This window comes from Schistocerca americana, chromosome 8 (assembly GCF_021461395.2).
Source record: "Schistocerca americana isolate TAMUIC-IGC-003095 chromosome 8, iqSchAmer2.1, whole genome shotgun sequence".
Classification (NCBI taxonomy): Eukaryota; Metazoa; Arthropoda; class Insecta; order Orthoptera; family Acrididae; genus Schistocerca; species Schistocerca americana.
Window position 1 is genome coordinate 330,568,046 of NC_060126.1, and position 14,962 is coordinate 330,583,007.

The 14,962-nt window shown below is 39.1% G+C and overlaps 1 protein-coding gene across 1 annotated transcript in view; it reads left to right on the forward strand.

The window, feature by feature from the left end:
* The window catches only part of LOC124544732, a 121,800-nt gene extending 107,486 nt beyond the window's left edge, over positions 1–14,314 (forward strand). Inside the window, exons 10-11 of the mRNA XM_047123384.1 lie at positions 933–1,056; positions 14,202–14,314. Of these exons, the coding sequence (XP_046979340.1) occupies positions 933–1,056; positions 14,202–14,314 (237 nt within the window). The remainder of the gene's footprint in view (positions 1–932; positions 1,057–14,201) is intronic.
* The last annotated feature ends 648 nt before the right edge of the window (positions 14,315–14,962 follow it).

Here is a 14,962-nt window from a genome sequence, read left to right on the forward strand (position 1 = left end):
ATAAGTGTACATCATTGTTGCAGTTAGGATCTTTATTAAACATGTTAGTACATTTCACAATTTCAATTTCATTTACGAACATCATTTAAGCTATTTTTTACTTCTATACGTGACTTCTGCTTTCACAGAAGCATGAAGTGCAGTTTATGGTGCCAGCACTGCAAGGGCCTGGCCTAGCATGTTCCACCCCCCCCCTTTCCCCCCTCGCCCCCCTCCCCTCCCACACACACCCACACCCACACACGGCTCCTCATTCCCCATGATGGTCTATGTGAGGACCAGGCTTCCTCCCTCATCTGCCCCCCCCCCCCAACCCCCTTCCTTCTGAAATCTGCTAATTTAACACTTAACACACTGCACCTATTAATGTATTTTCAAGATACATATGTTATTCATCAGTGTCATTGTTTACTGATCAAAGCTAGATCCTTACTTTTAAAGTTAATTTTAATTATCTCCTTTTGAAAAAGATCTACTTTATGCCATATCATACGACATTCTCCGGACACTATATCTTTCACCCCCTTCCTCCCATTGCATAATTCAAACTTTTCTGCCTGTCTTGTCCATTACAAATTGTCTTCAGTAATACATTACATACCAATATAATTTTTTGTGAAGGATTTGATGCTGTATGCTTTTACCTAAAAATTTTTGATCAATTACAAATGGTGAATGATTAGGTGACATTAAAATTTCAAAGTTTTATAGAATTTGCTCTGTTTGTTTATCTATTTAAAAAGGTATTTTTATTTTATTTTTCTTTTAGCTCTGAAGATCATCATTGTATGTGACCAACATTAGTCATCGATCATTTATGCCATGTAAAAATATTTTCCTTTGAGTGCTTTAATTCATAGTTATTTAGGTGAACTGTTTCATGGCAACACATAGTCTCTTGCCATCTCATAATTTTGTTTTGCACTTTCCAGCGAGAGTCTTTCATAAAAGCTGTCCAGTCACGAAGTGTACAGATGTTTTTAGAATGGTTCACAGAGACAGCGATGTTCTCAGAGTTCATTACTACACGTGTTGAACAACAGTCTGAGGCAAAAGGTAAGATGTTGAAAAATACATATTTCAGGTCGAGATGTTCTTTGTTTGCCTGTAAAACTGAGTATTTTCTTTCAGTATCTATGTTACTCTTAACAGTAGACCAACAGCATTTTCCAACAAATATTTTGTCTCTGTCATAACAGTCTTCATAACACTTTTCTTGAATCCAATATTTTATGTATCTGAATTGTTCATTGTATTGTCTTTCTGTTTTTCTTTCTTCTGTTCTTTTGGTATGTCTGTGGAGTCAACCTCAATTTCATTGTGCTTTTTTGTGGTCTCCATATCTCCTGTTGTTGTATTCTCCTTTTGAACACCCTTTTGGACACAGAGAGCCATCAGTTGATTAACACACACACACACACACACACACACACACACACACACACACACACACAATAACCACAACTCTTTATTTAGTAATGGTAGAACACTTATCTTTTGTAGCTCTCTTATCTGCTGTCACTGAAGTTAACAAACATAGACACAAAATTCAAGCTTTCGCAACAAACTGTTCCTTCCATTTTATATATATATATATATATATATATATATATATATATATATATTGGAAGGAAACATTCCACGTGGGAAAAATTATATATAAATACAAAGATGAGGTGACTTACCGAACAAAAACGCTGGCAGGTCGATAGACACACAAACAAACACAAACATACACACAAAATTCAAGCTTTCGCAACAAATTGTTGCCTCATCAGGAAAGAGGGAAGGAGAGGGGAAGACGAAAGGAAGTGGGTTTTAAAGGAGAGGGTAAGGAGTCATTCCAATCCCGGGAGCGGAAAGACTTACCTTAGGGGGAAAAAAGGACAGGTATACACTCGCACACACGCACATATCCATCCACACATACAGACACAAGCAGACATATTTCTGCTTGTGTCTGTATGTGTGGATGGATATGTGCGTGTGTGCGAGTGTATACCTGTCCTTTTTTCCCCCTAAGGTAAGTCTTTCCGCTCCCGGGATTGGAATGACTCCTTACCCTCTCCTTTAAAACCCACTTCCTTTCGTCTTCCCCTCTCCTTCCCTCTTTCCTGATGAGGCAACAATTTGTTGCGAAAGCTTGAATTTTGTGTGTATGTTTGTGTTTGTTTGTGTGTCTATCGACCTGCCAGCGTTTTTGTTCGATAAGTCACCTCATCTTTGTATATATATATATATATATATATATATATATATATATATATATATATATATATATATATATGATTGAAGCGATTTCATAAATTCACTGTAGCTCCATTCATTGACATATGGTCACGACACACTACAGATATGTAGAAAAACTCAAAGTTTTGTTCGGCTGAAGCCGCACTTCAGGTTTCTGCCGCCAGAGCGCTCGAGAGCGCAGTGAGACAAAATGGCGACAGGAGCCGAGAAAGCGTATGTCGTGCTTAAAATGCACTCACATCAGTCAGTCATAACAGTGCAACGACACTTCAGGACGAAGTTCAACAAAGATCCACCAACTGCTAACTCCATTCGGCGATGGTATGCGCAGTTTAAAGCTTCTGGATGCCTCTGTAAGGGGAAATCAACGGGTCGGCCTGCAGTGAGCGAAGAAACGGTTGAACGCGTGCGGGCAAGTTTCACGCGTAGCCCCCGGAAGTCGACGAATAAAGCAAGCAGGGAGCTAAACGTACCACAGCCGACGGTTTGGAAAATTTTACGGAAAAGGCTAAAGCAGAAGTCTTACCGTTTACAATTGCTACAAGCCCTGACACCCAATGACAAAGTCAAACGCTTTGAATTTTCGGCGCGGTTGCAACAGCTCATGGAAGAGGATGCGTTCAGTGCAAAACTTGTTTTCAGTGATGAAGCAACATTTTTTCTTAATGATGAAGTGAACAGACACAATGTGCGAATCTGGCCGGTAGAGAATCATCACGCATTCGTGCAGCAAATACGCAGTTCACCAAAAGTTAACGTGTTTTGTGCAATCTCAAGGTTTAAAGTTTACGGCCCCTTTTTCTTCTGCGAAAAAAAACGTTACAGGACACGTGTATGACATGCTGGAAAATTGGCTCGTGCCACAACTGGAGACCGACAGCGCCGACTTCATCTTTCAGCAGGATGGTGCTCCATCGCACTTCCATCATGATGTTCGGCATTTCTTAAACAGGAGATTGGAAAACCGATGGATCGGTCGTGGTGGAGATCATGATCAGCAATTCATGTCATGGCCTCCACGCTCTCCCGACTTAACCCCATGTGATTTCTTTCTGTGGGGTTATGTGAAAGATTCAGTGTTTAAACCTCCTCTACCAAGAAATGTGCCAGAACTGCGAGCTTGCATCAATGATGCTTTCGAACTCATTGATGGGGACATGCTGCGCCGAGTGTGGGAGGAACTTGATTATCGGCTTGATGTCTGCCGAACCACTAAAGGGGCACATATCAAACATTTGTGAATGCCTAAAAAAACTTTTTGAGTTTTTGTATGTGTGTGCAAAGCATTGTGAAAATATCTCAAATAATAAAGTTATTGTAGAGCTGTGAAATCGCTTCAATCATTTGTAATAACCCTGTATATATATATATATAACTCCTGTTTGTCACTAGAACACAAAGAAGCACCAAAAACACTGGGCTCTGAGAGATAACAAATCTGTAGTTCTCAGCTTCTGAATTCTCTGAGTGGAGCTACTTGTAACTCTTGTCTGCAGGACATCCCAATACTTGTTATACTCTAGTCTGATGTAAGCTTGGCAGAGTGACGACTCCATCCACCAGAAGTATAAGTAGCCCTCCCCTGCTTGTCTCATGCAGTCGCCTTTCATAACTGCTGTGTGGCGGTGGCACCTCATGACTCCAGGAGGCTTGGCTGAAGCCATGTTCAGATTGGTACCACCAGGGACACTACAGTGACATGCAGCATCTTGCAGTGGTCGATTGCTGGTGTGAAGTTGTCAATGATCAACGACTCTGCACTGTAATGGAGATGTCATCTTTATTCATTCTTGCATCTTCTCATAGTGCACATTCCTGCAAACTTTCACACAAATAAATCAAAGATTCCTTTACTAGTACTTCTGTTGGTGTCAAGATTGTTTTCAAAGTTGACTCATGGGCATGTGTTTGGTTGTCATGTGTCAGCCACAGATGAGTTAGTCACAGATGCACATTTTATTTAAGTGCACTAAAATAGAATTACTTAAATTTCATGTTTAAGCATTAGACCTTCATGTTAATCAGGAGGAATCTGTGAAACAAGTAAGATGCTGTCCTATGCCGACCTTTTCTAAGCTGCATTGATGAGACATTCTTGAAATCCCAGGAGCAGCCCCAGATTGGTGCAAATTCATTGCTGATGTCTATATAATTTCAACTAAAATTCACCTGCCTTTTCTTCAAATTCCAAGCCATTTTCCTGGATGGAACACTGCATTTCTTAAGCTTCCCAGTCAATATTGAAGTTCGTTCTCTTATGATTAAGAGACTGAACAATAATGTGCAAACAAGACTCTTGTTTACCTACTTTGGACTGACTTTACCAGATGTGACATGTTAATGGTCTAAGAACTTTTAGCATTGTACTCAGTATCACGTAAAATCCAAAATTGAGATAGTACAAAAGCCAAGTACAGTAATATACAGTCAAATGGCAATTTATTCTTTCAAAAAATACAGCACCACTGTGGCTCAGCACTATTCTATTAGTGCAGGGTAGTCTTGAAACTTACAAAAACAGAACTATGTGCTTCCTTTAAGGAAGTAAATCTCTGACAGTACTCCACCAAAATATTCAGTGTGTAAAAAACAAAGTGCAACAACTTGAAGTTGAGTTACCATTCTTAGACAACTCGGTTATCTGCATCACAGAGCACTGGTGCACAGAAAATGATATCTTATACACTCCTGGAAATTGAAATAAGAACACCGTGAATTCATTGTCCCAGGAAGGGGAAACTTTATTGACACATTCCTGGGGTCAGATACATCACATGATCACACTGACAGAACCACAGGCACATAGACACAGGCAACAGAGCATGCACAATGTCGGCACTAGTACAGTGTATATCCACCTTTCGCAGCAATGCAGGCTGCTATTCTCCCATGGAGACGATCGTAGAGATGCTGGATGTAGTCCTGTGGAACGGCTTGCCATGCCATTTCCACCTGGCGCCTCAGTTGGATCAGCGTTCGTGCTGGACGTGCAGACCGCGTGAGACGACGCTTCATCCAGTCCCAAACATGCTCAATGGGGGACAGATCCGGAGATCTTGCTGGCCAGGGTAGTTGACTTACACCTTCTAGAGCACGTTGGGTGGCACGGGATACATGCGGACGTGCATTGTCCTGTTGGAACAGCAAGTTCCCTTGCCGGTCTAGGAATGGTAGAACGATGGGTTCGATGACGGTTTGGATGTACCGTGCACTATTCAGTGTCCCCTCGACGATCACCAGTGGTGTACGGCCAGTGTAGGAGATCGCTCCCCACACCATGATGCTGGGTGTTGGCCCTGTGTGCCTCGGTCGTAAGCAGTCCTGATTGTGGCGCTCACCTGCACGGCGCCAAACACGCATACGACCATCATTGGCACCAAGGCAGAAGCGACTCTCATCGCTGAAGACGACACGTCTCCATTCGTCCCTCCATTCACGCCTGTCGCGACACCACTGGAGGCGGGCTGCACGATGTTAGGGCGTGAGCGGAAGACGGCCTAACGGTGTGCGGGACCGTAGCCCAGCTTCATGGAGACGGTTGCGAATGGTCCTCGCCGATACCCCAGGAGCAACAGTGTCCCTAATTTGCTGGGAAGTGGCGGTGCGGTCCCCTACGGCACTGCGTAGGATCCTACGGTCTTGGCGTGCATCCGTGCGTCGCTGCGGTCCGGTCCCAGGTCGACGGGCACGTGCACCTTCCGCCGACCACTGGCGACAACATCGATGTACTGTGGAGACCTCACGCCCCACGTGTTGAGCAATTCGGCGGTACGTCCACCCGGCCTCCCGCATGCCCACTATACGCCCTCGCTCAAAGTCCATCAACTGCACATACGGTTCACGTCCACGCTGTCGCGGCATGCTACCAGTGTTAAAGACTGCGATGGAGCTCCGTATGCCACGGCAAACTGGCTGACACTGACGGTGGCGGTGCACAAATGCTGCGCAGCTAGCGCCATTCGACGGCCAACACCGCGGTTCCTGGTGTGTCCGCTGTGCCGTGCGTGTGATCATTGCTTGTACAGCCCTCTCGCAGTGTCCGGAGCAAGTATGGTGGGTCTGACACACCGGTGTCAATGTGTTCTTTTTTCCATTTCCAGGAGTGTATATTAATTTACCCTCATATGTCCAAGCATGTTCTTATTGCAGAAACACAATGGAAGGTGGAGGATCATGTATTTATATTAATAACAGTATTGAATTTAAGGTCAGAAATGATATTACCTTGTTTAGTGTAGACAAGGACTTTGAAGTGTCAGCAATAGAGATAATTGCTACAGATATGTCCAAGAAACTAAATATATTATGTGGGCATTATTTTTCCAGTGGTAATTTGGAGATATTCTTTTCAAAACTTATACAAAGCCTAGAACTGGCATTGACTCTGAAACATAATATACTTTTGTGTGGGGACTTTAACATAAATACAGCAAAAATAGATGACGCCAGTAACACATTTACGAATACCCTACGTTGTTTTGCCATATCATCACTAGTCAGCTGTGCAACAAGAATAACCATTCTTTCATCTTCTACCATTGTCCATGTAGCTTCAGATGCAGGCAGAGAAAATTGTGACCTACTTCTCAAAAATCTGGGACTGGCAGACCATCTATGTCAGATTACAAAAGTAAAAGCTTGTGTACAGCATTTTCAAAAATCTTCGAGAAATTAATGTACTGAAGCGTGGTTAGCCATCTCAACAGTAATGGGATACTTAGCAGATCACAATTCGGATTTCAAAAATGCTGTTCCACTGAGACAGCAATGTACAATTTTACTGTCCACATAATAGATTCTTTAAATAGTAAAATGTCACCAATAGGAATTTTCTGTGACTTGTCCAAAGCATTTGATTGTGTGAACCATGACATGTTACAGAAATTACAATTCTATGGTATAAATGGAATAGCATATGAGTGGTTTGAGTCATACCTACAGAACAGGAAACAAAAAGTTTCTTTATATGGATCAAGTGATTTAAATAAGTTTGCCACTTCATCTAACTGGGGTGAAATTACATTAGGTGTTCCACAGGATTCAGTCATGGGTCCCCTTCTGTTCCTCATATATGTGAACGACCTCCCTTCTTATCTGAAACAAGAAGCTGAACTGACACTGCTGATGATACAAACATCATTATTAATCCAGAAAAAGAAACTCCAATTGAAAATGATACAGAACAGAGCTATGTGCTTTTTCAAGGGAGTAAATCTCTGACAGTACTCCACCAAAATATTCAGTGTGTAAAAAACAAAGTACAAGAGCTGGAAGTCGAGTTACAATTCTTAGACAACTCGGTTATCTGCATCACAGAGCACTGGTGCAAAGAGAATGAAATCGTATATATTAATTTACCCTCACATATCCAAGCATGTTCTTACTGCAGGAACACAATGAAAGGTGGAGGATCATGTATTTATATTAAGACCAGTATTGAATTTAAAGTCAGAAATGATATTACCCTGTTTGGTGTAGACAAGGACATTGAAGTGTCAGCAATAGAGATAGTTGATACAGATTGGTTTTGTGCAAATGGGCTTGCTTTAAACTTTGAAAAAACACAGTACATCCAATTTTCTGCTGCAAAAAGTACAGTTGCTTCAATAAATATAACACGTCAAAGAAAGTCAGTAGACAGGGTATAGCATACTAAGTTTTTGGGTGTACATATAGATGAGAATCTTAATTCAGGGTGTATACGACCCGGGACAACTGGGAAAAACCCGGGAATTTTTTCATATTTAGAATTCCGGGAATTTTTCATTGTTTAAGTTTTCAGTTAAATTTTTGTGATTTTGACTGGTAAGAACCAATACTCTAATAAAGGATATTACTGTATCCCACTATTGCAGAATAATACTGCAGCAATAAAATATGAACGGGGGGGGGGGGGGGGGGGGTCGAAAATAAAACTTAAGTTGCAAAGGAAATGCGCCGTGTACAACAACATAACACAGTGCTCATACAAGCTTCTGCCAACAGCAAAGTGTGTCAAAGGCTTTAGGAAGACTATGCAATGCTTCATAACAACAAATTGCCTCCAATGAGCGTGACATGACAGCTGTTTAAATTAGATTCGTTTGAGCAGTTGCGGTCGGGCTCTTGCGCATGCGTAGTTGAATCGCGTATGAGTAGTACCTTCTTTCGCTTCTGGTTACAGGAAGTATGGCTGTGCGCCACTACTTAATACTGCCCCGGTTCGGAAATATAGTAAATCTGGGGCTGATGTCCAGAGCAGTCTGAGTTGTGGTGGGAAGATGGGTCATCACCACGTGACCTGTGTTTACGTTCAGTGATTTTGTTGCTTCCTCTTCGTTTATTGCTCTCACGTTAAATGATAACAACAGATTTTTGCATCCGGGAGTTATCAGATGAATTACGGAAGGCTAAAATATGTTATTAGTTTTAGATTTTATTTCCACCTTCCTGACAGTCAAGCATTAATCACCGTGCAGAACAATGAAGTTATTTTTGTTGGTTTTCTAAAGAGATTTGGCTTTCATTAATCTTTTCTGCTGATGCAGTCAATTTAATTGAAACAAAGTGTTTAATTTCACACTATTGGCTAGATTCAGCTGTTCGCTGCATTTCAAGTGCACGTACGGCGTTATACTATAATAAAGAACCAAACATGAGATAATACAATACTGGTACTCCAAGAAAATTTACATACGAATCTGGACATAAAAATGTGCATTTTAAGCCGAGTTATGCATTTTAGTATGGTTCACGAAATTCTGATGCTCTTGAAGTATCCTCTGATGTCTTGTTTGTGTTGTGACATGATGTAAGATCTTTTAATGTTTTACACGTACAAACATACGGGCATCCTATGTCGTCATAGCTGCGTAAGCGCAGTGACGCCTGTTATCTGATGCTATCTTTCAACTGCTGAAGCGAACCTATTTCTAACAGGTTGCAGGAAAATATTGCGAATGGTAGTTTGAAAAGCGTTACATTCAAACCAAATTTCCTTTTACACAAGATGAACTGTGTGCGAGAAAGTACGATGAATTTCTTAAATCACAATGAGTGTTTGACTCTCATTTAAAAATCAACTCTTTGAGGACGACCATTTAGAAGAATTTTGAACCCAGAAGATCAGACATTTACGTCATTATAAAAAATTTTACTGGCACGTTTGTGTGATGTATCTTAAAGAAGTGTACACGCGCAAAGAAGATCAACATTATATGTGGAAGCTTAGCTTCTCTTCCAGCTTATTGATCTTCGAGACCAATATTATACGTGAACGCTATGTATATTAATTTAAACCATTAATTTTTCTTGTTTGTGTGTTCACGGTACTTAAGAGTGATCTTGCTGCTATTGGCAGGCTACATCACGTGTCCTATGCTGTCATCAGCTGGCGAGACCACGTGACATGAGCTATGACTGGTTTACAAAAGCGCATCGCAATCTTGATTTTAATGTTTTCGGAAAGTGACATGCGGTGTGTGGTGGAATTCAAATTTATATCTTTGTAATGTGGAAATATGCAGCGTACATGTTGCTGCACATCAAAGGTCTTTCAAAACATGTTTTTGCCCCCTGAGTTTCATTTTCTAAAGTGCTGGGAAATTCTGCATCCGTATATAAATCCATAAACATTCAAAGAATTGAGTTTTACGGTGCCGAGGAAGAGTATACTGTCGCTTAGCACGGAAAAAGTGTATTTTCACCCGGGAGAAAGAGTATTTTTAACGGGGAAAAATCATGGATTTTTTTTTCCTTGTCCACGTATACACCCTATAATTGGAAAATTCATATTTGGATCTTCTAAAGCAACTAGGTTCAGCAACTTTTGCAATCAGAAAAATTGCCAATTTTAAGAATATAGAAATTAGTAAGCTAACGTACTTTGCATATTTTCATTCTATAATGTCATATGGAATAATATTTTGGGGTAACTCAACACTCAGACAAAAGGTATTCACTGCTCAAAAGAAAGTGGTTAGAATAATGTGTGGGTTTCATAGTCGCACATCTTGTAGGCATCTTTTTAAAAGATTAGGAATTCTTACAACAGCCTCACAGTACATTTACTCACTAATGAAATTTGTTCTCAACAACATGACCCTGTTTATAAACAAGAGTGACATTCATGATTATAATACCAGAAAAAAGAAAGACTTACACTATCCTTTACTCAACCTATCTTTGGCACAGAAATGGGTAAAATGTGCTGCTATAAAAATATTTGACAAATTACCATATGAAATAAAATGTCTGACAGACAGCAGTAATAGCTTCAAAAATAAATTGAAGAAATTAAAAAATCTTGTTACATATGTGCATTTCTTGTGCACTTGACACGTTCCACATCATAACGGCTACCATACGATGCGATTGATCAGTGGAACACGCAAACAACTAACTAACTAAAAGAATCCAAACTGCATGTATATAAAAGAGTCTACTCTCCATTAACTTTGCAAGAATTTTCCTTACAGTTAACACACAAAAGTTGGGAAGTAGTTTATACAGAAGAAGAATTTGAAGAAACATTCTCCAAAGCATTAATTCCTATTGGAACACAACGCCAAAAATAAATGGACTACTAAAGAAATTAGAAAATCTGCTCAAACTTGGAAATACCTGAACTCCATTAAAAAGCACAATAGTGATCCCGTGATAGGTTGATAAATTTAGTCAGTAATAAAAGTAAAGTTACATGGGCTGCAGTGAAACAAGGAACTGTGAAGCAGAGGTGTACAAACACACAACTCAAGAACAAGGAAAACTTATCAAGTAACCCAAAAGAATTAGCAAATTATGTAAATACCTACTTTAGCAGCATTGCAACAAGGGTGCAAAAAAAAAAAAAAAAAAATAAATAAATAAAAAAATATCTGAAAAGTGTTAATCAACCCACAGAGATGCATTTAGCCAACTCAATGGTATTGCTTCCTACTACTGAGAAGGCAGTCAAAATCTAAATGCAGCAGCCCATTACAAACAGTATTGTAAGGTGCTTAAAAATGTTATTCGGAAGCCAAAAAGTATGTGGTATGCAGATAGAATAGCTAAGTCTCAGGATAAAATTAAAACCATATGGTCAGTCATATACGAAGTTGCTGGTCTGCAGAGACAGATCGAGGATATAGAGTCAGTGCGTAGTGGGAATGTCCGTGTTACTGATAAGTCGCATATATGTACAGTATTTAATAATCACTTTCTGAATATAGCAGGTGAACTAAATAGATACCTAGTCCCAACAGGGAATCATATAGCGCTCTTAGAAAAAAGTGTTCCGAGACTGGTACGTGAAATGCTCCTTCATGATACTGACAAGAGGGAGATTGAGTTAATAATTAAATCACTAAAGACCAAGAACTCTCATGGATATGACGGGGTATCTAGCAGAATACTGAAGTATTGCTCTAAGTATTTTAGCCCAGTTCTCAGCCATATCTGTAACTTTTCCTTCAGGAGTGGTCGGTTTCCTGACCGATTAAAGTACTCGGTAGTGAAGCCACTTTATAAAAAGGGAGACATTGATAATGTTGACAATTTTATACCTATTTCTATGCCATCGGTGTTTGCTAAAGTTATCGAGAAGGTTGTTTATACAAGGTTACTGGAGCATTTAAATTCACATAATTTGCTGTCAAATGTTCAGTTTGGTTTTAGAAATGGTTTAACAACTGAAAATGCTATATTCTCTTTTCTCTGTGAGGTTTTGGACGGATTAAATAAAAGGTTGCGAACGCTAGGTGTTTTCTTTGATTTAACGAAGGCTTTTGACTGTGTTGACCACAAAATATTACTGCAGAAGTTGGACCATTATGGAGTAAGGGGAGTAGCTTACAATTGGTTCGCCTCTTACTTTAAGAACAGAAAGCAGAGGATAATTCTCCGCAATATTGAGAGTGGTAGTGATGTTCAGTCCCAATGGGACACTGGTAAGTGGGGCGTTCCCCAAGGGTCGGGGCTGGGGCCACTGCTGTTTCTTATTTATATAAATGATATGCCTTCTAGTATTACAGGTGATTCAAAAATATTTCTGTTTGCTGATGACACCAGCTTGATAGTGAAGGATCTTGTGTGTAATATTGAAATAGTAACAAATAATGTAGTTCATGAAATAAGTTTGTGGCTTGTGGAAAACAATTTGATGCTAAATCACAGTAAGACTCAGTTTTTACAGTTTCTAACTCACAATTCAACAAGAACCAATATTTTGATCAGACAGAATAGGCATATTATAAGCGAGACGGAACAGTTCAAGTTCCTAGGCGTTCGGGTAGATAGTAAGCTGTTGTGGAAAGCCCATGTCCAGGATCTTGTTCAGAAGCTAAATGCTGCTTTATTTACCATTAGAACAGTATCTGAAATAAGTGACACTTCAACACGAAAAGTAGTCTACTTCGCATATTTTCATACGCTTATGTCGTATGGTATTATTTTTTGGGGTAATTCTTCTGATTCAAAAAGGGTATTTTTGGCTCAAAAACGGGCTGTTCGAGCTATATGTGGTGTAAGTTCGAGAACCTCTTGTCGACCCCTATTCAAAAATCTGGGAATTCTGACATTGCCCTCGCAGTATATATTTTCTTTAATGTCATTTGTTGTTAGCAATATTAGCCTATTCCCAAGAGTTAGCAGCTTTCACTCAGTTAATACTAGGCAGAAATCAAATCTGCATGTAGAATGTACTTCCTTGACTCTTGTGCAGAAAGGAGTGCAGTATTCTGCTGCATCCATTTTCAATAAGCTACCACAAGAACTCAAAAATCTTAGCAGTAGCCCAAACTCTTTTAAGTCTAAACTGAAGAGTTTCCTCATGGCTCACTCCTTCTATTCTGTCGAGGAGCTCCTGGAAGAGCTAAAAAATTAAGCAAATTCCAGTGTTACAGTGTTGATTTTCTTCATTTAAACTTACGACTTGTCACCTGAATATGTTTTTTTATATTTCATTTTATCTGTTCCTAATATCGTGTTATAATTTCATGTATTGACTCGTTCCATGAGGAGACTTCTCCTTAATTTGGTCCCACGGAACAATAAATAAATAAATAAAATAACCACAACATGTTATGCACTTATAGAGTTCTTGTATCTGCATGCAGTGATGGATGTTTGAGAACTGTATACTTAAGTTATTCATTCAGTAATCAGTTATGGTATAATTTTCTGGGGAAACAGTGCTCAGAATTTACAAACAATATTTAAAATGCAAAAGAGAGCAGTAAGAGCTATAATGAAAAGCAGTAAGTGGGACCACTGCAAAGAACTTTTCAAAATGTTAGAAATTCTAATTGTTCCTTGTGAATTTCTTTTCCAAATCATAGTGTATATCAAGAAAAATACAGAAAATTGTAGTACAGATAGCAGTTTTCATAACTATAGTACAAGAACAAGTCACTGTCTTCACCTAGTCAGGAAAAATAAACATAAGACTCAAAATAGTTCCTTGTATGAAGGTGTAAAATAGTATTATAAACCACTGCAGAAAATAAAAGCAACAGATAACATGTACTGCTTTAGGAAAAATCTTAAATTGTATTTGCAGGAACAGTGTTTTTACACTATAAGTGAATTCCGTTGTAAAAATGATTGTAAATAACTTATGTCTCACAATGTTTAACTACATGTAACAAAAAACTGTATGAATATGTGGATGTACACAAACTAACATCCATATGGTTTAAAATGTCTACGAATGGCCTTTATTATTATTATTATTATTATTATTTTAAGAACTACTCTGTGCATGTTGCCTGTAAAATGCTTATTTTTAAGAGAATTCTTAATGACTCACATGTTGTCAGGACCCACAAAAAATCCTCATGCTGGACTGAGTGTGCTGTTCTTTTATTTGTGGTGCCTCCTCTTGACCTGCTTTGATTTCATAGTTCAATTCCATATTTACGTATTTCGTAAAGACTGAACGAATTTTTGCCAGATTGCTCCGTTTTAATGAAGGAAAACTTTCAATGCTGCAGGTATGTTTGAACAGCGAGTTGCCGAACACATTGAGGAAATGGAAAAAAACACTGTACTGTTCCTTCGAAATTACAAAGGAATCAACAAGAAAGTAAAAACATTTGGTGAGTAGTTTTTTCTCCTATTGAGTTTCAGTTGACTGCAGTTATTTCACTCTCCATTTTGTATTCCTATGATTTTAGTGATAATTAATAGTAGAATAACACCACCTAAAGACACACAGTGGGTAAGGCACTGTATTTTTATTTAAGACAAAAGAACTCAAATACCTTTTCAACCATCCAGGAGTAGGTTTTCTATGATTTTCCAAAACTGACTATGGCAAGTGCTGGGATGGTTCCCTTAAGGAAGGCACAGCCAATTTATTGAAAGATTTTTGAGAAATATCTTAAATATGAAGGTTATAGCAGACCAAAAACGTTTATCTCCTGTGAAAAAGTTTGGTTATGAAGCAGAGAACAAAAGAGGACTCGTGCTGATACCAGTAGCTTCTTTTTGTTGGGGAGGGGAATAATGTTAAGAACATTGTTTGCAAGCATATATAACTGAACCAAACAATGTAAAAACACCGATTTAGAGCAGCCAATGTGAACATTTCACTCAAATGCAATGCATTGTGCTGTGACAGTTATGTACAAAACTAGAAGTATTATACCTGATGGACGTCGTATAGACATTTCAGGTAAAGTAACACAAAAGACTGTGATATTTGTGAACAAAGGAGATGACTAACCAAAAGGCATAAGCCCTCTGTTGTCAA